Source organism: Aegilops tauschii, chromosome 5 (assembly GCF_002575655.3).
Source record: "Aegilops tauschii subsp. strangulata cultivar AL8/78 chromosome 5, Aet v6.0, whole genome shotgun sequence".
In the NCBI taxonomy this organism is placed as follows: Eukaryota; Viridiplantae; Streptophyta; class Magnoliopsida; order Poales; family Poaceae; genus Aegilops; species Aegilops tauschii.
The window spans coordinates 581,832,770-581,856,044 of NC_053039.3; the positions used below are offsets into that span (position 1 = coordinate 581,832,770).

Consider the following 23,275-nt stretch of genomic DNA (forward strand, 5'->3'; position numbering starts at 1 on the left):
AGTACTCAAAGTAAGGAACGAGCTCACCAAGTTTGGGGTCGGTCCAAGCACGTTTGAGCCTCCAACCACCAGCTTGAACACTGTCTAGTCAGATGCAGCAAATCTGGACAGAACCTCTACTTCTTATTCTTCCTCTCTCTCTCAGGTTGTGTGTTCTCTCTCACACTCTCACGAAATGGCAGCCACCACCAACAGGGGTGGAGTGGCTAGGGTTTTCTCCTTGCTCCCTTCGCCAGGAAACACTAACGGATGCAGAACAGATCAACGGTTCATATGTGTTGGACTTGTGGGCTGATGTTGGGCTGCCAACACACCTCCATGTGGAGGACTTAGCCCAACAGTTTGCACCAAAGTGCACTCCACAAGCTTCATCTAACCGCACGTTGTTCTTCAGGCTAAGGCCTGTTTCGAAATATAAAGATGGCCTGGTGCCCCCTTCTTTTTCAAAAAAAAATGAGTGAGTGGCTGAACCAAAACGACGACGCTGGACCGTGGACGGACGGACTAATAACTTGGAGCTATATATATTGCCGTGCGGAGCGCGCACGCTATACTGTCTGCCTACCTTAGAATTTTTTTTCCTTTGTTTATAATATAGTATAACAAAAGTTCATTTTTTGCATATTGTCAGAATTCCCTAGTTTTTAGCGTCGGCAAGACAGATGGATGCTCCATGACTGATTATCCTATAGCACGTGCATGGCTCGATATGTATGTATTGTAGCCCGTACGTAAATAGTACGTGCTGCTTTATAAAATGTACAGGCGGTGCATAAATATTTCCACATACACGTGACTGATCATACATGGTAATACTTGTTTGACGAGATTTTGTCGCGCGGAAGTATCTATGAGCATGGAAAATGTGATAGTGTTTTGCATGTGCACGTATAAAGCAACCAAATCTCTGGCCCAAATGAAGTAACCCACATATTAAGAGCAGCTTCATGGGGAACAAATGAAATCACTACATGTTCATCAAACTCATCTTCATCAATCTCAAACATGGTACCGACTACAGCATCCCTCACAACAGTGGTCTCAAAGCCAAAGATACCAACCCCAGAGGATGATCACCAGCTTCCGTAGGAAAGAACTGAGAATGTTGAAGCAAACCTTCAATGATGTGACGGAGCGCTGCCTTGCGATGGAAGGGGATGACTCTATTGGCTTCCACGATGGCGAGGAAATCGTGACGCAGAGGAGGGACTGGGCCAATCACCATATCGTCCCGCACCCTGCGATCCGGCAGTCCGAGCTCCACGGTCATCCCCGGCGGGAGGTAGGGGATGACATTGATGGGAAAGTTGGCCATGGCTGGAGCTCTCTGCAGAGGCGCAGTGGATGACTCAGAGGTCGAGGCAGAATGCGGAGCGATGGCCCTTGGGGGGTAACTTGGGGACCCAACGCCACCTTTTGCTCGGCCGCAGAGTAGAGCAGGATGATGACACGTGTCCCCCAGCGCCACAACTATTGCATCGAACGGATGTAGTCGTTTGTTGCTTTGCAATGTCAAGGTTGGTAGGTGCACTAAATGGCTCGGTCAAATCAGAGTCATGATTCCGTGGCACTGTTGAATTGACATGCAATTTATTCTTCCCAAAAGATAAGTCCTTCTCTTGTGGCAATGTATCATGCAAATTGGGTGCAAATCGTTGACAGGGCAGGTGTAGATCATTTGCTCCCAAACATAGAGAATAGTCCTTATTAAGGTTAGATTGACGGGGTAGGTGTGGATAATTTTTTCTTTTAGAAAGAAGATAAGAACAAGAGGCTCACCACGGTGGTGCCGGCGACGAGATCGGTGCGGGCGAATAACGGCGGTGAGGACAGGGACGGGACAGGAGAGGGACCGGCAAACCTAGACAAATCTTGAGGAAAATGGAGATTAGACAAGGAGCTTCGAGAGGAGAAAGCTTAAGTAGTGTGGCTAGGGCATTTCATCGAACACTTCATGTGCATAGGAGGTGAGCTAGAGCACCACAAAGCTCTCCCCTCGCCGGCCGGAAAAAACAGAGCAGTGTGGACTGATCTGCTGCGGCGATGGGGTATATATAGGCAACTCATTGGTCCCGGTTCGTGACAGGAACCGGGACTAAAGGCCCCCTTCTGTCCCGGTTCCAGCCACGAACCGGGACCAATGGGTGTGGGTCAGGAGCGAGGACCATTGGTCCCGGCTCGTGCCTAGAACCGGAACAAATGGGTCAAGACGAACCGGGACAGATGCCCCACGAGGCCCGGCCGGCCCCCTGGGCGCACGAACCGGGACGTATACCCCCCATAGGTCCCGGTTCGTGACTGAACCGGGACTAATCCGTTCAAAAAACAATTCTATCATCTTGTGATAGATTACAACAAGCCTTACATAATTATGTATGAATTTATGTTTAGGTGCATATATAGTTCACCATAATGACATACACAGGAGCGAAGACACCCTTTAGACAGATATAGGAATTTGTAAAAGCTCTTTACCACTTCATTACAAGCACTATCATACATTGGGCTACACTAGGATGATTTAACTCAACTAGGGCCGTCTGCAATCATTTACTTTCATGCGGTTGCATCATCCTATATGATATGTTCCATAGAATGGGCTGTATAAGGTGTCAATAAGTAGACCTTATTAGTAGTAACCTTTCATTCATCAGTATTTATCATACATGGCTGCAATAATGTACTCCTTTTTCATCTTTTATTACTCTTTCTGGGTTTTAGTGATGTATGATTCTATAATTAAAAATATAACAATGGTCTTTACGATCCGTATAAATAGAATGCATCATCGGGCGCGGCGTGCCGCCGCGCGGGCTATGCTAGTAAATGACTAGAGATGATTTATATTCCTTTACGTGGGTTCACGTGAATCGGGCTCAGATAAGACAACCATGGGGCAAATGCATATGGTAGCACTATTCAAAATTATTGTATTTCTTCTGTCCCTATTTACACGGTGTCCACAACCTCCACGGCCCGTTCAGAGCCCGGCTGCCAAGAAGGTCGACGCGGAAGATGCGCACTCGCGCAGTGGCGCGTGGCGAACTGGCGATACAATCCATGACGGGCTCGGTTCCAAGGACGAGCATGCTTGCTCTCAGAGGAAGGTGGATGTCGTAGGATATGCATTGCACATCATGGCAGGGCACGGCCGCCTGGTGGGCGAGCGTCGGCGCGCTGCTCAAGCTGCGCACCGACATGGACCCTTCTGATTCCGGACCGGAAGTGACACCGCTGGACTTGGGCGTCATCATGACAGCAAGTGGCGCGCCCAGACAACTTGGTGCAGCTGTATTGATAGGGGAAGGAGCGCCCCGCCTAGCAGCCAAGGCAGCCTCGGACGTAGGTTCAACCTCGTTCTCTTCTTCAGTTACACACCTGCACGAGATGCAACTGAAGTATGGTAATATTATTTTTTTGAACAGTAGTATGGCCAATATGTGTGTTGAACTGTTGACCCTTGGCGAGCGTGGTGTTTTACTCACCTGCGCATCTTGGAGTACCTCTGAATAGATGGTCAAGCTAAAATGGGTTAAGAAATTGCTCCACACATGACAAACACTGGACGATCTGTGCACGACTGATGAATCCAGCGGCTGTTGTTCGGCGTTGGACAAGATTCCGCCGGTGGATGTAATCATCGTCCGCAAATCGTCTATGTAGTTGTCGTGCACATAGCATTGCTCAATGGGTTATGCTCTTTCGAGAAGTCTGTGAACGACCATTCTGTAGCTGATAGTGCACACAAGGTGACTGGTTCCAATAAAGAGTAAGAGTGTCCGACTCATTCGCAGTTAATTTAATTTATGAAGTAGTAATAGTTAGCTTGTGGAACGATATCAACTGGCCCGCTCCCCTCCCTCGTGTCGCCCCGCTCGGGCGACCCGAGGGGCGAAACCCTACCCCCGCCGCCTCCCTCCCCTGCTCGCCCTCCCCTCGCCGCTGCCGGAGACTGCTGACGCCGAGCAAGCTTGGCGCACCGTCGATGAAGGTGGCGGCGGGGCCCTCGCCGCCTCGCTTCGTCCGTGGGGGGCCTCTGGATCTGGGGCGGCGGCCCCGGTTGGTGAGGCGTCGCCGGCTTCGGCATCCGGTGGCGCGGGCGCAGGTCGGCGGTTCTCGGCCGTGTGGACGGCAAGATCCCCGAATAATGCGGGCCAGCGCACGGCGACAGCGTTTGCTCCGGCTGCATCAGATCTGGCTGCCCCCACTGCCCTTCTTCTCCAGCAAGCTCCTCCCCTCCCCAGATCCGGCCTGCCTCATCGAGGGGCCTCGGTTTGCTCGGGTGGGAGTGGGTGTCAGGATGTAGGACCGGGGGAAACCCCAGCCAGCCATGCCGGCGGCGACGCCCGCGGGCGCCGCGCACCTTCCCGGAGGCGCCGTTCAGGTCTTGCTCCCCATCCCCCTCCCCTTTGTCTCCCGGGAGAAATCCTCAATTTTGTTGGGCAGCGGCGACGACCTTGGCGCCGTAACCTTTTTGAAGGCGCTGTTTTGGGAACAAAGATGGGTTGTGGGCTTCGTTGTGGTGTAGGTGGAGTGTGTCGGCGGCGGCAGCGTGCGTCCAGCGGTGGCGGTGTCTCCCTTGGTGCTGGGTCAAGTTGTTATGGTGCTCTTCGCCGGGCTGCAGTTTATTCCTCCGGTGCCTTGGATCTTCCAGGACGGGAGGGGATAGGGTTCCCCTCCTACGGTGGCTGCACTTCAGCTCGTCGAGCGAGCCGAAGCTCCCAATTTGTTCTTGGCCCTCGCTGTTGCCCAATTGTGCATTCTGACCGCTCGCCCTCTTCCAAGTCAGAACTTTGGCATATGGTGTTGCTCTGCTCTAGGTGAGTCGTCGTCGGCATGTCGGGAACGCCTGGTCCGCCCAAGTGGTTTCTTCGAGGCCATCCATCTAGGCTCTAGGGTGAGCATGTCCATCGCTCAACGGTGCGGCGCCTTCGAGCCAGGCGAGTAGGCAGGGGCCTTCTTTGATGATGGATCTGGATGGATGTGTCTTTCTTCAAGCCCAGGTTTTGGCAACGGCGTGCCTTGCATCATCGTCGGTGCACTCTCCTGACCAGGATTTCGCTTTCGCCTTGGTTTTCGGCGTGCAAGAGGATAGTGGCATCTCCAAGCTATATGCTTTACGCCAATCTTTCTAACTAGCTTGTAGTATGTGCATTGTGAGCTGTTCCTTGGCGCCCCTGTATCTTTGCTGTCTATTTTCTTTGCTTTAGTTGGTGAGTGGTATATTTGGAGTTGTAATCCTGGCCGGTTGATGGCTTTGTTAATTCAAAGCCGGGCTCTACTTGAGCCTTCGTTCTAAAAAAAATAGTTGAGCTTGTAGCTGCCTCATTTATTACAACTAGATGATACCCCGCGCGTTGCTGCGGGAATTGTCTATCACTCAATACGACGATCGATGGAGTGGGGAGTAGAGAAATCATGATGGCATTAGCAAATCCAGGCATAAAAGGGATTACCACTCAGAAAAGTGTTCAAAGTTCTCAACATGGTATCGAAGCAAACAAAACCAAATGAGAGTTATTTTGGGTTGAAGTTGCAGAGTCTGCCATTAGTGCAATGAATATAGATCAAAGTGGTGACCATATCTATAAGATAAGCAGTCTGTCATTAGGATATTGCATGGTAAAGAAGCAAATATAAATTGTCCAAGATAGATTAGTCTTTATTCATGCAGTTACTTGCATAATTAAAGTTCCACTAAGAAAGAAAACAATCAAAGTTGATCAACCCAATGAGGACTAATTATTCATTTAAGCAATAGTACACCAGATTTAGTGAGGAGGAAGAGTAGTTTGTGAGAACCTTGCATGCGTGGTTGACAATGTCCTGCATATGGCAAAAAAAGAAACATTATTGCAAAGGTTAAACTTGTATAGTCAAGCTAGCTGTGAGAAACTTAACATGAGGCTGAAATAAATGGAAACAGCAGAGCGACGCAGACGGTGAGACTGGAGAAGAATCCGAAGGCAAGCCAACGGACATCCCCCCACAGTCGTAACGGTCGACGCATCGCGGAGTCGTGCCTGGAGTGGAAACCAACGTGGTTGCTCAAGCAGGCGGTAGCCCTTTGTGCCGTTTGTCGATGTAGCCAAGAGCGTGGGTGGTGGAGCCGTGGTCGAGGTAGCCGTGCGAAGAATGTCGTGGTCGATGTCGAGTCGGGGTGGCCGGTGTCGAGGAAGTCGCCGTGGAGCCGCGGGCGCAAGGAGGCGCCAAGTTAGTCATGGGCGCAGTGGTGACGAGGTAGTGGTGCGCCGGAAGGATGATGGTGTTGACGACGCGTCGCGGCGGATTTGCCAAGCCCGGGGACACATCGTGGACGAAGGCATGCACCGGTGTTGCCAGCACCGGGCATGTGTAGACGGACGAAGGCGAAGTTGACGAAGCGCCGACCAGGCTTGCCACGCCCGGGGACACATCGTGGATGAAGGCACGCATCGGTGTTGCCAGCATCGGGCATGCGTAGACGAGGGACCTGCACGAGCTGGACGCCATGTCGGAGAAGTCGGAGGGGCCAGCAGAGAAGAACTCGACGACGATTGTGGCGTCCATCGGCGCGGGGCCGATGTCACCAACGGTGGTCGGAGTAGACGAAGTGGTCGGGGTAGATGACGACAACGCTGGCGACGGGCTGGTGCTTGGACGAAGACGAAAGGGGTGGACGGGCGGCGGCGGCGCCTACGAAGGTAGCGGCGGCGGCGGCTAGGTTAGGAGTGCGGCGGCGGTGCTCGAGGTAGGCGAAGAACCCTGACAGCGTGACGAAGACCGGCGCGGACGGTGGTGTTCCCGCGCCAAGGGAGACGGCGCGGCGCATACCACGGGAGGTCGACGCGTGGTGACAGCGGAGTGGATCGCAGGCCGCGGCGCTACGGCCCGAAGGGGCGACGCAGCGGCGGGAGGAGGGTCGGGACGACGGCAGGAAGACCTCGGGGCGGCGGCGGGGACCGCGGGCCGCGACGCTGCGGCCCGAAGGGGCGACGCAACAGCGGTTCACGAGTCGGTGTAGCCGTGGGGACGGCCTCGGGCGGCGGCGGAGACCGCGTGCCACGCTCGCTACGGCCCAAAGGGGCGACGCAGCGGCAGCACGCGCGTCGATGCAGCCGCGGGAAGAACCACGGGGCGGCGGCGCTGCGGCCCGACGGGGCGACGCAGTGGCAGCCCGATGCTCGATCGGTGGAGAGGCGCGCTAAACTCGGGGACGATCTTCACGGGGCCTGCGAAGGCGCGCGCAATCGACGGGCCAGGTCGGTCGCACGGTGTAGCTGAGGCGGATCGCGGCGGCGGGCAGGTGATCAATCCAATCGCGCGCGAGGTCGGGGACACCGCTTGGTGGAGGCGGGGTGGCGGCGGAGTCCGAGATGAAGCCGGCGACGGCGGGCGGCAGGGCGGCTATGATTGGCCGCCGTATGGCGCGAGGCCGCCGGGTCGGGGTGATGCAGGAGTCCCGGTCGGAGCAGGGTGGTGATGGCCGGCGTAGATCGACGGGCGGGTCGGCGCGCGAACGGCGGCGGTGAGGGCCGCCGCATGACGCGAGGCTGCCGGGTCGGGGCGACCGGCAGGCAGACGCGCGGACGACGCGCGAGGCCGCCGGGTTGGTGAAGAAGCTGGCCGATCGCGCCGGTGTTGGAGTAGAGGCGCACGGGGTCGACGGCGGCGACGGGCGACGCAAACCGATCAAGCAGATCGGAAAACCAAAAAGAAAAACGCCGATCAAAGCGACCGGGGAGAGAGCGAAATAACCCGGAGCAAGGGCTCGGGAAAAAGACTCTCTAGGGCAGCCGGCCAACACGGCCGACGGACAAACCCTAGGTATGGGCGGCGCGGCCCCCGGCGGCGGTCATGGAGGCCAACCACCCCGGGGGCGGCGTGCGGGTGCGGAAGCGGCGGCGGCTAGGGTTTGGATCGTGATTAGGCTGATACCATGTTAGAAGGGAGAGAGAGGGATTGTTGCGGAATATGATGGATTAGTTGTTGTATTGCTTGAGCCTCGTGGGCATATATATAGGAGTACATGATTTACTTGGAGTACAAGACAAGCCAGAATATTTCCTAGTCTAACCTATGTTTCCTAATACAATCACGTTACTCAACATTTACAAATCAGATGGAAATTGCTTAAAGGAATCATGTGTTGTTATTTTGGTTTGTAGAAGGGCATGCTCATCCAACAGTAACTAATTAAATTCAGAGATGGGAGCTTCATGCGAACAGTATAGGTAACAAAATAGAATATTAGCAGAAGCATGTGCTCAGCTCATCTACTGTAAATAAGAAAATGAAGAGATGAGAGTTTGTTTCCCTAGTAGCAAGAGTCCCAAGAATGAACGAAGCAGCAATGACCCTTGGAGGTAAAACTTTGAGCACTTTTCAAGTTGGAGTGCGATCTGAAAAATTCAAAGCCAAGAGCTCAGGGATAGTAGAAATGAAAGGTAGCTGAAAACTAAAGCTGTCAGATATACCAAAGTGCACGACAGTCAACGTAGACGACAGCCATGGTGCAGAGCAATGGTGCACAACGGCCTCATAGGTTATGCATTCACCAACGACCTCGGATTCTAGGTGGCTGGCGACGGTCCGACGGTCCGTCTGTGTCCCAACGCCCAAAGAGATGGAGGCGAGGAAGACCGTCGGGCGTGCTGGAGAAGGTCAGAAGGAGAAGATCAGCCTGCACACACGCCGATTTGGCTGTGCCTTTCCTACGATCTCGGCGGCCAACAACAGAATCGTGGCCCAACCCGCGCAGAGAGGAGTTGCAGGCGACACAAACCGGCGGTCGTGCGAGAGTAGTAGACTTCATGCGGAGATCGCCTACCCGTGGCTCCTTCATTTTGATCAAGAGAGAGAGAGGGGGGGGGCAATTGACGGACGTCAGCTGTGTCTAGGCAAGGGAAAACCTGACCTATTTTTGAGTGGGGAGATCGAGGTGCAGGGCTCTTTGTCCTATGGTTGGAAACTGAACTATTAATGGGGAATCAAGCCGCTAGTATTCGTTTTGCTGAACTTTCCATGCATATGTGTTTCAGTACGCCGATGCAGTTACCTAAAAATAAGGGGGGAAATTAGTGGTGGAACACTAAAATAAAAATGATGATCTGGCTGCATGTGCTGGTGTGGCATGTGTGGGACGTGTGTGATGAAGTGGATAGGTTGCATGTCAAGATAAATAGGTTAGTGGGGTTAGTGGGTTGCTCCCATTTAGTATTGATGATGTGGCATGGTGATGATGTGGACAGTGTGCATATTGATGATGTGGCATGGTGATGATGTTAACTGGCAGTGTTTGATTCGAGATTAGAGAGGTTGACGGCCCCACCCTCAAAATCAGGGGAGCCAGTGATAATTAGTGTAGAGAGGCCCGTGAACCTCCCGTAATCATCCGTGTGTTTAGAATTATCCGTTGGTAAGTTAGCAGTTATGATGGTAAGCACCATAGCATTACTTTGTAGGCACCGTGAGATATATCTCAGGCATGCCTGTGAATTAAGGTGTTCTGACTATTCTATTAACTCATTTCTTTCTATCCAACCACGGCCCTTCCACTTGAGAGCAGTGCATATCTAAAGGAGATGGCACCAGAGGACATGAGTTTTATTTTTCGACTGCTACAATCTACGATCCGGATAATAACCTGTAGCAAAGCACATGCATCAGTTTTTCTAGACTACGTTTGTAGGTTCCTTGTGTTTACGACAGGATATTGAAGTTCTCAGTGGAACACTTTTTTTTTCATTTTGATTCACCTACACTAATAGAAAACATGGCTTTGGTTCGGCCAGAAAAAAGCATTAATCCCAGTTGCATTACAAATCGTGACTAATGTGAGCATTAGTCCCGGTTCGAGCGGCTAGGGCACCGTACAAGCATTAGTATCGGTTGGTGCCACGAACCGGGACTAAAGGGTGCGATGCCCATTAGTATCGGTTTGTGGCATCAACCGGTACTAAAGGTTAGACCATTAGTCCCGGTTCGAGCCACCAACCGGTACTAATGGGGTTTGAGGCATTAGTACCGCTTCATGGCACGAACCGATACTAAAGGTCCCATTTTCAAACTCTAGCCCCCCATCGCCTTTTCAGTTTTGTAAAAAGCAAAAGAAAATGATAAAAACTTAAAAAATTAAAATCCTTCCAGATGTAGTTATGTTACTACATGTACTAGTTAGGAAAATTTAAAAACTTAAATTTGGACATGTTTTGCAAAAAGTGTAGGGAAAATGTAAAACGGCTATAACTTTTGCATACGATGTCAGAAAAAACGTATAATATATCAAAATGTTCAGCACGAAAATCCGCATCCGATTTTGACCGCCTACGACTTGTTTGCAAATTTTTAGAATCCTCAAATTCTAAAAGGAAAAAAAGTTATGCTCAAATTTCTGTTTTTTTTTTGAATTTTTGTTAAATCTGGTCAAACTATGGTCAAACTACTTATTCAAGAAGTATTAGTGTTACTAAATAATTATTCAAGAATATTAGTGTTACTAAATAATTATTTCAGTTTTTTTGAATTTTGGTCAAATCTGGTTAAACTATGGTCACAATGGTCAAACTAATTATTCAAGAAATATTAGTGTTACTAAATAATTATTTCAGTTTTTTGAATTTTTGTCAAATCTGGTCAAACTATGGTCAAACTGTGGTCAACCTATGGTCAAACTACTTATTCAAGAAATATTAGTGTTACTAAATAATTATTGTTTTTTAGAACAATAGTTTCAAACTCAAACACTGAAATGTGTGACTTCATGCTCAAGGTAAATTCCTGAGGTTTAATAGGATTGACATCTTACTATTGTCATGAAAACGACAAGTGCAGACTTGGAAACGAGGGAGAATAGAACCCGGAAATTAAGCGTGCCCAGGCCGGAGTAGTGAGAGGATGGGTGACCGTCCGGGAAGTTAGATGATTTGGAATGATGAGGGTGATTAGAGATTAGAGGTTAAATTGAGCAGTGATGAGGGGTGATTAGAGATTAGAGGTTAAAATAATTCAGAAATTTGAAAATCAAAAAAAAAATTAAAAAAAATCATAAAATTTCCTTTAGTACCGGTTGGTGTTACCAACCGGGACTAAAGGTGGACCTCCAGGCAGCGGCCACGTGGAGGGCCTTTAGTCCCGGTTCGTGTAAGAACCGGGACTAAAGGGGGAGGCTTTAGTAACGACCCTTTAGTCCCGGTTTCAGAACCGGGACTAAAGGCCCTTATGAACCAGGACTAAAGGTCCTCTTTCTACTAGTGCTATTCTAGGAAGATTGCCTACTGAGATTTAGTATGATAGTTCAAATAGAGGGCATCAGTTATTTGTCTAGGTGCATTGCATGTGCTATACTTTTTCTCACTTCAATGCGCACGTTGGGAAATTTTGCAGGTAATATCCATCTAGATTAATTTGCTTGCTGAGGCTGCAGTTATTATTCTAGTTGATTAAATTGTTGTTGCTACTACTTCATATATACTGATATTGCTATTATTCTAAGCTAATGTTGTTCATGTGGATCAATTGACTCAGAATCATACCCCATGTCCTGAGCTCAAAGTTACGATATGTATCCTCATATGATCCATCTATTTTGTTCTCATCAGCGATCGTTGTCCCATGACACAGTGTTGACTCAGCCAACTGTGGTTCGTATGGGCTGGTGTTTTCTCCCGTTGCAACGCACGGGCATTTGTGCTAAGTCTCTAAGAAGGGTGAATTAATACTCGCGGCTAAATATACTCATAAGCACTTCCAAGAACAAAACTACTATGGTTCACTTTAATATATAATATCGTGCGTGGACGAGCTGATCTAAAGATTTTATTCCTACATGAGTCACATTATTTTTTTCCTCGAAAGAAGAGGGAAAAAAAAAAGAATCGCTCGACAAACAGGAAAACTCTTACACGGCGGACAGAGGCACAGAGCTGCTGCGCAGCGGCGGCGGCGGCCTGGATCTGGGCTGTGTGTTGGCGTATCCTGGTGGGGGTGGTTGATGAGCCGCCGGCGGGGTGCCTGGGCCAGTGTGGGAAGAGGTCGTCGAGTCCGGGTGGCACCGGAATGGGTCCGGATGCCATCGAGATGAGGGCGGCGGGGGTCGGATGTTGCGGAGGTGCCCCGGCCGACACGCGCCACCTCTGTCAATTCATCTGTGGAAGGAAGCTATGGAGACAGCTTTGGGGCCTTCCTGCTTCTTCTGTCCTTTTTTATGTATGCTGTGTTCTACAGTTTCCATGTCCATGTTCTAACTGCGATTTGTTTCTTTCAGATGGATGGATGGATGGATCTGCTACGAAATACGAAGTTCATCAGCTGCAACAACAGGACGAGCTAAATTGGTGACTTTTTATAAGATCCGGGAACAAGCATGTTAATTGGGGATATAATATGTCGGGGATATCATATCAGCAGTAAATTTGTTATTTACTTTCTTTGTATGGTCATCTACGCATCTGTTCTCAATACATCTTCTTGCACCTTCAGTCAGCCTTCAAGCAGCGATGTCTTTCGATATTAACGTCGTTAATACACTGATCGGGTTGGGTTCTGATTCTTACCATTTCAGGCTTTCAGCTGAGGAGGTAAGAGATCCAACTATTTGTCATCACATTCTGCTGCTCGTGTTTGCAGAGCGCTCTTAAATTTCAACAACCTGCTTCATCTTCCGCGTCGAAAATGAAATATTAATGGTTCGACAACTGCTTTAAGAAATTATCTTGATTGTGAAGGGGGCACTGCTTTCCTTTAAGCATTCAGTTAACATATTCAGTGGCACTTTATGTATCTCATCTCATGGACAGGCACGGCACGCATAGATAGAATGTCTTTGGAGTTGGACTGAAGAAAAGAAAGATGCCCACTCCATTCATTATGCTCTTGGGTTCCAATCTATCATCAATACTTTAATTTGAATGCCCTGCCCAAGCAAACAAAAGCAAAAGGGATTCCTTGTCTCTCTCTTCAACCCAATGCTCACACAATCAATGCATTATGTGCTCTTTTCTTTCATAAACTCTTGCCTCTGCTGTTACTTCAGTTGGAACTGGGTGCTACGAAATTCATCATCTGCAGCAGGAGGTGACCTTTTAAAGGGTCCATATTTATTGGGGATCAACATCTGCTCTCTTTTCTCAGTGTCACAGGTACACATCTGTTCTGAATATGTCCCCTTGCAACTTCAAGCAGTGATGTCTTTCAATGTTAATGTTCGTTCATAGACAGATTGGGCTATTGCAGTTTCAGGAATTCAGAAACCCAACTATTTCGTCAGTCCCGTTCTGCTGTTAGTGTTTGCAGAGGGCTCTCTAAAATTTCTGCAAACCGCTTCATGTTCTGCATCACCAAAAAATGAAATAAAGTGGTTCGGCAACTACTTTAAGCAATAAGCATGATTGTGAAGGGGGGCACCTCACAACGATTTATTAGTATATTCGTCAAGCATGGCAAGTGGCAGTTAGTTTACATATTCAGTTGCGCTTTCCGCGCACCGGCCAGCGGCCAGTGCACACACATTCTAGAATGTCTTTGGACTGAAGAAAAGAAAGATGCTCACTCCATCCATTATGCTTTTTGAAAAGCGAGGCTTGTTGCAACTTTGGTTCCATCATCGCGCGCATCCTAATTTCGATGCCCAGGCAAGGCAAAGCAAAGCAGAAAGGCCTCCTTGTCTCTTGTTTTGAACCCAATGCTCACACAGCAATCAAAGGCCTGCCTAATCTGATTCTAACCCCACAGAGAATTCACAAGCACAGCACAGGAGCAATATTCCCATCGCCATCGCCATGAGCGTGATTGCGGCTGCTGTGGGGAAGCAGGTCCTCGACAAGCTGGTCGGCGACCTCGGCGGCAAGCTTGGCGGCGAGCTGGGCAGCTACGTCCTGTCAGAGGTCACTTTGCAGTGGAGGTACAAAGACGACGTGTTCAAGTTGGGGGAGAAGATGAAAGATGTGGAGGCCGTGCTGGGTGATGCCGATAAGAGGTCGCGTCGAGGAGGACGAGAAGACGGAAGAGTGTATGAGCGGTGGCTTACCAAGTTTAAGCGTGTGGCCTATGATGTGGAGGACGTGTTCGATGAGTTGGAAGCCAACGAGCTCATCAAGAAGAGCCAACCCAAGGTAACTCTACTTTCCCCTCTCCCCCTCTCCTCGTCGCTGGCCGTACGCCGCTCTTGCGGCTTCCGTATTGTAGGTTTGTCTCGCTGTTAGGGTTGCACCATGCAATTATCCAACGACCAACAGCGAGCGAGTCGTCTCAACGAACGGCTGAGATCTCAATCCCTCCACAGCGGTGGCCAGCAAGCACGAGGCAACACAGTATCGGTTTCAGGAGAAGAAGCCATCTTTCGGCATTCGTCTCGGCGGTGAGCTGCGGTCTGTGCAGAGGCCTCCAGAGACTACTCAGTATTTTCCTGCTAATTTAATGGGATATCTGAGATGTTTATTCTTCTTCATCTAATCTAAAAAGATAGGGATCTATTCTGCGTTCTTTTTTTGTGTGTGAATAAATCCATTCTGCGTTTATTGTTGTTGGAGCAAATGTCTTTGTGTAAATCAGGGGGGCGAAGGGATTGGTTAGGAGGTAGTCCGTAAGTTAATTTGCCTGTGTGCTGCCCGTAAGTGTAGCATTTTTTATCTGATTATGCCATAGCCCATCTTTACATATCCCTTCTTTTGTAACCAACATGCGTCCTTCTCAATCAGCGAGGCAGATGAGAATCCGAAAAAAGATGTTCTTAGAGACTGAAGTTATTAACTTAAACTCTTTTATCTTTGCAGGTCAGCTTATGGTTTTCCAGAAACAATCAACTCCTGCAGCGAATGACCATGCCCCACAAGATGAAGAAGGTGATGGAAAAAATAGACGCAATTGAAAAGGAGGGCAGAACGAGGCTCAGTCTTGTGCCGCAGGAAGCAAGGGGAGAAGGGAGCAGAAACAATGAAACACTTGCAGCCAACTGGAATGCTGCTGGCATGAAAACTGGAATGGTGGGCAGGGGTATCGAGAAGGAGAAGATAATCAGCCTGCTACTCACAAGTGAAGAAGCTAACCAGCAGGATATCTCCATCATTCCAGTTGTCGGCCTCGGTGGCATAGGCAAGACAACATTGGCTGAATCAGTTCTTGCAGACAAGAGGGTCAGTGTCTTTGACATCTCAATATGGGTTAATGTGTCCATGGAGTTTGATTTGCACAAAATTGGGAGTGTCATCCTGAAAAGAATGATGGATAACACTATCAACCTTGACAACTGTGATTTGCAGTTTCATCGTCTGAAAAAAGAACTTGCTACTAGAAGATACTTGATTGTTCTGGATAATCTCTGGGAAGAAGATGGAAATAAGCTTGAAAGGCTCAAGGAGATGTTACAGCATGGCCGAAAGGGCAGCTGTGTTATAGTAACTACCCGAAACCTACGCATAGTGCAACAATTGCGCACTGGTTTTCTTGCCAATGAGAGGAAAATTTGCCCAGTTCCTGAGTCTGAAATAATAGAGTTGGATGTTTTAGAACCTGGTGACTGTTGGGAATTAATGAAGCAAAGGGCATTTGGGCCTGATGATGACCATACTGGCTTTGAAAAAATTGGAAAGCAGATTGCAGCCAAGTGTGGAGGATTACCGCTCGTGGCAAATGCTCTTGGGCAAGTAATGTCAGAGCTGAGGACCGTGGGGGCATGGGAACATATAAGAGACACCAAGGTTGTTTTGGATTTTCAAGAAGAACATCAGCAGGAAACATTAGAGAGTCTAATGCTGAGCTATTACTGCATGAAGAAAGAATTCAAAATGTGTTTCACGTACTTGGCAGCCTTCTCCAAGGGCTTTGTCATGGACAGCAATCGTCTAATCCGGCAATGGAATGCACTTGGATACATTAATTCAAGGCATGATGGTCAAAGGTGCATCAACTACCTTTTGGGGATGTCCTTTCTTCGGATTCCAGGATCCGCTTCGGTTAGTACCTATAGACACCATTTCTCTTGTACCGTTGTATGGCTGGTTCATTTTTACCATTATGTTGTTTTACTCTATTTATAGACAAGAACACGCTTTCATAAATTGTACTCTGGTATGGTTTAGATTAGTCCCTACACTTTGACTTTTCATTTATGTTAATGATTTCATATATCCATCTCCAAATTTTTCATTTGTTATTAGCATTGATAACTTCATTTTTATACTTTACTAGGTCATTTATTTTGACTACGTTGGGTTTATATATTTTTAATTTTAGATTCTTACTTGTCCTTTTATATTTTTTTAGTTTTAGATTCTTTCTTATCCTTCGATTCCTGGATTTAATGTCTCGATTGTGTGCCACAAAATTAGAACATATATATGATGGTGATTCAATCCTAGTTAGAGTCCACCAAATTATGTGGATGGTACTATTCTTCTCTAGTGAGAATTTGTGGCATTACTTTGGCAACCCGCCACTTTTTTTGCAATGGAAGATACATCCCCCCTACATGTATATTAATTTAATAAGTTTAGAAATAAGGCTTTCGAACGCTATCTTAACTTAGTGGAGTATCAAACTACAAGATGTCATTTGCTAGAGCTACCAGGTTAACATTACAACACAATAGTTTTGCGGGAACAAACCTGGATCGACATAAAAGTTCACAAGCTGGTAATAGAAACAAAGAAATTACAGTGCAAGCGCACTCGGTGGTGTTTGTGAGCGTGACCATGAGCACTAATCCTTACACTCTGCCCATGGCCCTCCGGTAGTCTAGAATCTTCTGGGTTGTCCTCTAGGCAGCCCACATCATTATTGTGATTCCATGGACCATGACTACAGTGATCTTGGGAATGGCGACAAACTCATTAAATTTAATTGAGTTCAAACTAACAGTGAGAAACCCGACCAGGTATTGTCGTGTATTCCTCGCCCTCCCCCACTACTCGTCCCTATCCCCACTCACAGGGCAAGCTTTTCCTCGTCCCCGATACCCGCAGAGGATTCCTGCCCTGTCTGAGTTGTTGATGCAACAACATTGTACGATGGTGGTTGCATGGTCACTGGATGACGGAGAGTTTGGAAAGGCGCCACGACACAGGGAGGTGTTGTGACCAATGACTACTAGTACCAACCAGAGGTGAGGTCGGGAGCGTGCCAGCGTTTTAGTGTGCACGGCCTGGAGGAGCGGGGCAGCGAGCGACCATGGGGAATAGCCGAACAGGAGAGCTATAGGGCGGGCCAGCAGGATCGGGCTAGCAAACGGCTGCTGGTGAAGTGGCAATTGGCGGCGGCGACGGGTCATGTGGTCAATATGGGGAAGAGAGAGGGTGGCACCGGGCAGCTATGAGGGGATGAGGGACCAAAGGAGGCTAGGCTTCGGGAGAGGGATTTAGGTTTAGTCCCTTAGGGTTGCAAAGGTGGTCACACATGCCAGGCCCCTCCCGGCAATGGTATTGAGAGAGACAGTTGACAGGAATAAATGACGAGAGATGACTCATATTCCTTTATGTGGTTCACGTGAATCTGGCTCAGATAAGACATAACCATGGGCCAAGTGCATATGGTAGCACTATTCAAAATTATTGTAGTTCTTCCTTCCCTATTTACACGGTGTCCACATATTTCAAGGTTCAACTTTGACCTTCAATTTGGTCGATAAAAACATGAGTTATATGTCACAAAAATTATCATTCAATTCATACTCCAAATGTTTCCAGTGGTACAATTTGTATGACATGTGACTCACATATTATTTTTCAAATTGATGGTCAATTTTCAATCACGAAATGCAAGGTCACCATGTAAATTGGGACGAAGGGAGCATTCCACTCTGTCAGACCCCAAGCCATGAGTGCCATCTCCCGAAGAAGATACCACACTAGCCCTAGCTAAGAGTAATGTTTGCCTTCCGTTTCCTCCACCCTGAGCAGTATGAATGTGAGCACTCCCCCCCCCCCCCCCCCCCCCTCAACCAACTTTGGGGCAGGGGCCACCACCGATGTGGAGGAACTGGCGGCGGCTAGAGTTCGGCACTCCAGTGCCACTCAGGGAGCGGCATAGGAGCGGTTCCTTTAATAATCAGTCATATTCATAATTTCTAGTTAGTAAGCAAGCTATGTATAGTTTCAAATTAGTTGAAACTTATTGAACTTGTTAGTAAACAAGTCAATCTTGACATCCAAAGAAATTCAAACAATTTACAAAAACATATCTACAGAGATATGTATGTACTACCATTCCTTGTATGCAAAATATGCTCTACTTGCTCTGTTAGTTAGCCAAACTTCATATTTTTATATGAAAATCCATAGTTTGTAGTTAAAACTTTGTGTAGGAAAGTTCTTGGTAAAAGGCTCCACAGAGTTTCAGGAAGTTTCAATTTTATGTTCTTACTTTGCTATATTGTCGCTGTTTTATGTTTCTCCTTACGATACTATATTGATAGTAGTTACCTCTGCAGGTTAGTCCAAGTGCATTGCATTTCAAAACTCCTCCAGAACTCGTCATGCATGATTTGGTGCATGATCTTGTGTCAAGAATTGTTGTTGATGACTTCATTAAGCTCGATGCTACCAAAAGCACAAGCTGGAACAGACCTCATTACTACCGGCATGCACAGTTAACCAACTTGAAGAATGATCCTAAGGTTTTCAAATATATTCCAGGCAAACTTAGATCCCTCCACTTTAGGGATTTTGGGGGGATGCAACTCCCGAAAAAGGCATTTTCTCGGTGCAAGTACATACGTGTCTTGGACCTAAGTGGACATTCAGCTAAAGGCCAATCAGCTCCAAGTAGCGTGGTGCTGCCATCTTCCATTAGTCAATTGAAGCTAATTCGGTATCTTGATGCCACAGGCTTGCCAATAGCATCACTTCCTAAGAATTTTCATACACTACAAAACATGGAAACTCTTATTCTATCAAATTCCTTGCTTGAAACCTTACCTGACAGTATTTGTCGCCTCGGCAAACTTTGCTATTTGGACCTATCTGGCAGTAGCAGGCTCAGTAAGCTGCCAGCATCACTAGGGGAGCTCTCTCAACTCTTTTTTCTCAATCTATCCGGATGTTTTATACTCCAAGAGTTGCCTGAATCAATCTGTGAGCTTACATGCTTACACCACCTAAACATGTCAGATTGTTGTGCTCTTCAAAAGCTCCCTGATAAATTTGGTAGCCTTCCTAAACTCTCCTTCTTAAACTTGTCAAGTTGTTCAAAGCTCACCAAACTACCTGACAATATAAGCCTTCCATGTTTAGAGCATCTGAACCTATTGAGTTGCCATGAGCTAGAAAACCTGCCAATTGATTTTGGCCACCTTCAGAAACTTGAGTTCTTGAACCTCTCTGGTTGCTACAAGGTTTTAATGCTGCCAGGGTCATTTTGCCAACTTAATCATTTGAAGTACCTAGATCTTTCAGATTGTCATAACCTTGAAAAACTCCCTGACTGTTTTGGTGACCTCGTCGAGCTTCAGTATTTGAACCTAACAAGTTGTCCTAAACTCCGACGATTGCCTGAGTCAGTATGCAAGTTGTTTAAGCTGAGGTGTCTCTATTTGTCATACTGTCTGAGGCTCAGTGAGCTCCCCTCCTCATTTGGTAACCTTAAGCTTCAAATACTGCACATGAATGGCCTTCTATATATGTATGACTGCCCTGATAGCATTGGTGACATGACCAGTCTCACCCAGTTTGTGATTGATACTGCAACTTCTAAGCTGCTTGAGAAGATTCCAGCCATTCAAAAGCGTCTAAATCTCGTGGGCACAGTAAGGCATGACATACATGAGATAGGGAGCAGAGGATGCAGCAGTATAGTGGACCTTGTGGGATTGACTTGTTCAGAGCTGATACTTGCAGGGCTTCAAAATGTCAGGCATCCAGAAGATGCAGACAGAGTCAGACTGCGTGATAAATCGGATATTCGATTGCTTAAACTTCTCTGGGAAAACCAAGAAGGTAAATCAGTGCTGGACAGGCTCGTACCTCCTCGGACTCTTGAACACTTTCAGCTACTTGGGTATAGCAGCAAGGATTTCCCTAACTGGATGTTTCACATCTCGTCCTATCTCCCCTTTCTCAGCGAACTGACTCTTAATGGTTTGGAAGCATGTGATTCTCTTCCTCCATTCGGGGCACTGCCAAATTTAAGAATGTTGTGTCTGAAAAACATTCCCAATATTAGGAAAATCGGTAAGGAATTCTATGGAGAGGGTAGACCTTGTATGAAACTAAGAGTATTGACGCTGAAGTTGATGAAGAATTTGGTGGAATGGTGGACAACAAAGACAAGTGAAGAAAACAAAGAGTTCCTAATCCCCAATTTGCATTTTTTGTTTGTAGTGGACTGTCCAAAGTTGAAGTTCCTACCATATCCCCCAAGAAGTATGAATTGGGGTTTGAGCAACAGCGACACAGTTTTGCCAGAGCGAGGATTTGGAAACCTCTCCTCTTATATTCATCCTTCTGAGATCGTTCTGAAGAGCTGTAGTTTCTCTCAAGACAGGTGGGATAGTTTTCAACACTTTACCACCCTGGAGAATTTTTATGTATACTCCATCAGTGGCTTGAGGACTTTGCCAGAGGTCATGCGATGCTTCACTTCTCTCACTGGACTATGGTTGGTGTCGTTGAATGACCTGGAGACACTCCCGGTATGGTTGGGTCAGCTCGGTTCTCTACAGCTCTTTCACATCCACAATTGCCCTAAGCTGACATCTTTGCCCGAAAGCATGAAGAATCTCACCGCTCTTAGAAAACTGAGGTTGCTAGAGTGCAAAGGCCGGGAGATATTACCGGAATGGTTGGGACAGTTGACTTCTCTAGAAGAACTTTTCATCAGAGATTGTCCCAGCCTGACATGTTTGCCTGAAAGCATACAGAATCTCTCTGCTTTGAAGCTACTTAGAATTGTTCGATGTCCGAGTCTAATTGCGAGGTGCCAAGGGGAGGATGCCCACAAGATTTGTCACATCTCCAAAGTCGAATTCAACTGAGCTGTTTGTACAAAATTGTTGGTCTCTTATGCAGAACTGGGGAACCCTTGGCCAAGTGCAGGAGAGGAACTGGGATATTACAGCTGGGTAGTTCCATCTCGACGCCGGACGCCCTCTGCCCTTTGGAGGTGGAGGTGGGCACCGACGACCCCGGCTTCCTCAGCATCTTCTCTGAGGCCATTGTTGCCGCCCACCTCTCCATTTTTGCTCCCGGTGTTCTATCCCTGCTGCAGAGAAGGTATGCAGTGTGTTGCAAGCGTATTGTGCCCAAATACCATGCATTAGAATTTTTGTTTCTTTCTGTACAGTTCAAGGGCAGAAGCATATATACTGCAGTTGTTATCTTATAAGATGCAGTATAAGTTGTAGCTAATCTTGTCAACTTTTAGAAATTGAACCTGCATCAAACAACTATGCGTCACTGGAATGCAACTTCTTATTGGTTTTCTTCTCTTTAGGTAAGTCAATTTTCATCGTGCTATAACATCCAGCTGACATCCACGTGACTATTATTTGTCAATTATGCGTGCAGGCTTACATCGCTGTTCCGGGTTGCTGAACCTTGCAAAAAGAGCATGAGGCAGAGCTCAAGGAAGTGGGCAATTCCAAGGAGCAGTTTCTTTGAGACCAAGTTCTCGCTGGGATTCTCAAGGAGCGTATTTTGATGACGGAGGAGCTCTCCAGTAGCTGACTGACTAATGTTGTACTACTACTGTTACCGTTGTGAGTTAGAAAGGAATTGAACGTGACTCCAGGGCCTCGAGGAGAGGAACCATGTAAGATTACTAATTTCAACAGAGCGATTTTTTTTTTGTGGCAATGCTTCATTCATTCATGTATGCAATTTATCTATCGAGTTACTACTTTTACTTCTATACTTGCTAATGTGGTTACTCTCTCCAGATAGCATACATCTTGGGCCTGCCTGTGCAAATCACTAGGTACCGAGTGTGCCTGGTCAGTTGCTTCAGGACATGATCAATGTGCCCAGTGAATGGAAAGACAACACAAGTTACTCTCCAACGGCCGTCCCTTGTTGTCTATTTTTGCCATGCTGGATTGTGAGCAGATGACCATTTAATTATAAGGTTTTGTATATAGTCGCTTATAAGGTTTTGTATAGTCGTTTATAAGGTTCTCGATGGCTCATTTAGAATCAATCCCAGTGCATGCGTGCTGATCATGCTGCTGCCATGCCATGGCATGTTTCTGTTGTTATCGATCCATTACTGGCTGCAACTTCCATATACAAATGAAGATGATGATTTAGATTCTGTCTTCCGATTTTCTTGAGAGAGCCCTTCCCTTGTTTCCTGGAGTATTTTCTTTTGATGCTTATAAATGGTGGCGGCAGTAATGCGTTCCTAGGTACAACTGTACAAGTCATTGTTTTTGGTTAAATCCTCCTTTTGTTATTTATTTATTGATGTATTTGGGCCAACTAGGTTAGTTTACCTGCTTTTCTTCCTGTAGTTGAGCCAACAAAACAATGGAATTATATTTCCCCAACATACGGTGCACTTCTGTTTTTACCATCTTGTATGCTTATTCTCTCAGATGGTAGTGTTTTTTATGGAATAATATTGGAACTGCTTGAGCCTTATGTCGTATTCCATTAAGTGTTAGTTTCTTTTTTGGTCCGAGATAAATCTCAGTGTGTTCTTGTATGATTACTTGTTTTTGACAAAAAATATTGCAACCTGGTTGATACATTCCTTAGGTTACAGCTGGTTTCCTGTGATTTCTTCAGAATATTAGTTTTCCACTGTATTATTTGCAACCTGGTTTTTGTCTGATTTTCTTTTTTCTTTCTATTTTTTTTCTTTATCTTTGTTTCTTGGTTTCCCACTGTATTATTTGGAACCTGGTTTTTGTATGATTTTCCTTTTATTTTTATTTTTATCTTTATCTTTATCCTTGTTTCCTGCTTTTCTAGTTTTTTGTTGATTCTTTTTCCTTTTCTTGTTTATCTCTTTTTTCCCTATTATTATTTTCTTTTACTCCTTATGATTTCATTTATTTGTATCTTTTATTCTTTCCCTTTTTAGGTTTATTTTTTTTGTTTTACTTTGCATTCTTTTTTTAATGAAATTTAAAATAAATTTAAATGTAGTGATTTTTCTTCATAAATATGTACTTTTCCCAAACACACAGGAAACATTTTCCAAATACACGTTGAACATTTTACAGATACATATTCTTCATTTTTATACACCATGAACTTTTTCCAAATAATGTTGAACTTTTTTCAGTACAAAATGACGTGGTGAACATTTTTTAAAATCATATTGAATTTATTTTAATGCACGATGAACATTTTTTATACATGCAAAT

The 23,275-nt window shown here is 46.8% G+C and overlaps 1 protein-coding gene across 9 annotated transcripts; it reads left to right on the forward strand.

Moving 5' to 3' along the window:
• The first annotated feature begins 12,887 nt into the window (after positions 1–12,887).
• On the forward strand, positions 12,888–22,215 carry LOC109784510 (uncharacterized). 9 transcript variants are annotated; one of them, XM_073498536.1, is made up of 7 exons: positions 13,013–13,118; positions 13,194–14,090; positions 14,751–15,929; positions 18,401–21,179; positions 21,331–21,399; positions 21,474–21,717; positions 21,845–22,215. In XM_073498536.1, exons 2-4 carry the CDS (start codon positions 13,758–13,760, stop codon positions 20,939–20,941), a joined length of 4,053 nt encoding a protein of 1,350 aa, XP_073354637.1. In that variant the 5' UTR covers positions 13,013–13,118; positions 13,194–13,757; the 3' UTR covers positions 20,942–21,179; positions 21,331–21,399; positions 21,474–21,717; positions 21,845–22,215. The 9 variants fall into 9 exon arrangements, with proteins under 9 accessions (XP_073354643.1, XP_073354644.1, XP_073354639.1 ...); XM_020343142.4 differs by having other exon boundaries at positions 13,014–13,118; positions 13,213–14,090; XM_073498537.1 differs by having other exon boundaries at positions 13,030–13,118; positions 13,711–14,090.
• Positions 22,216–23,275: the final 1,060 nt, after the last annotated feature.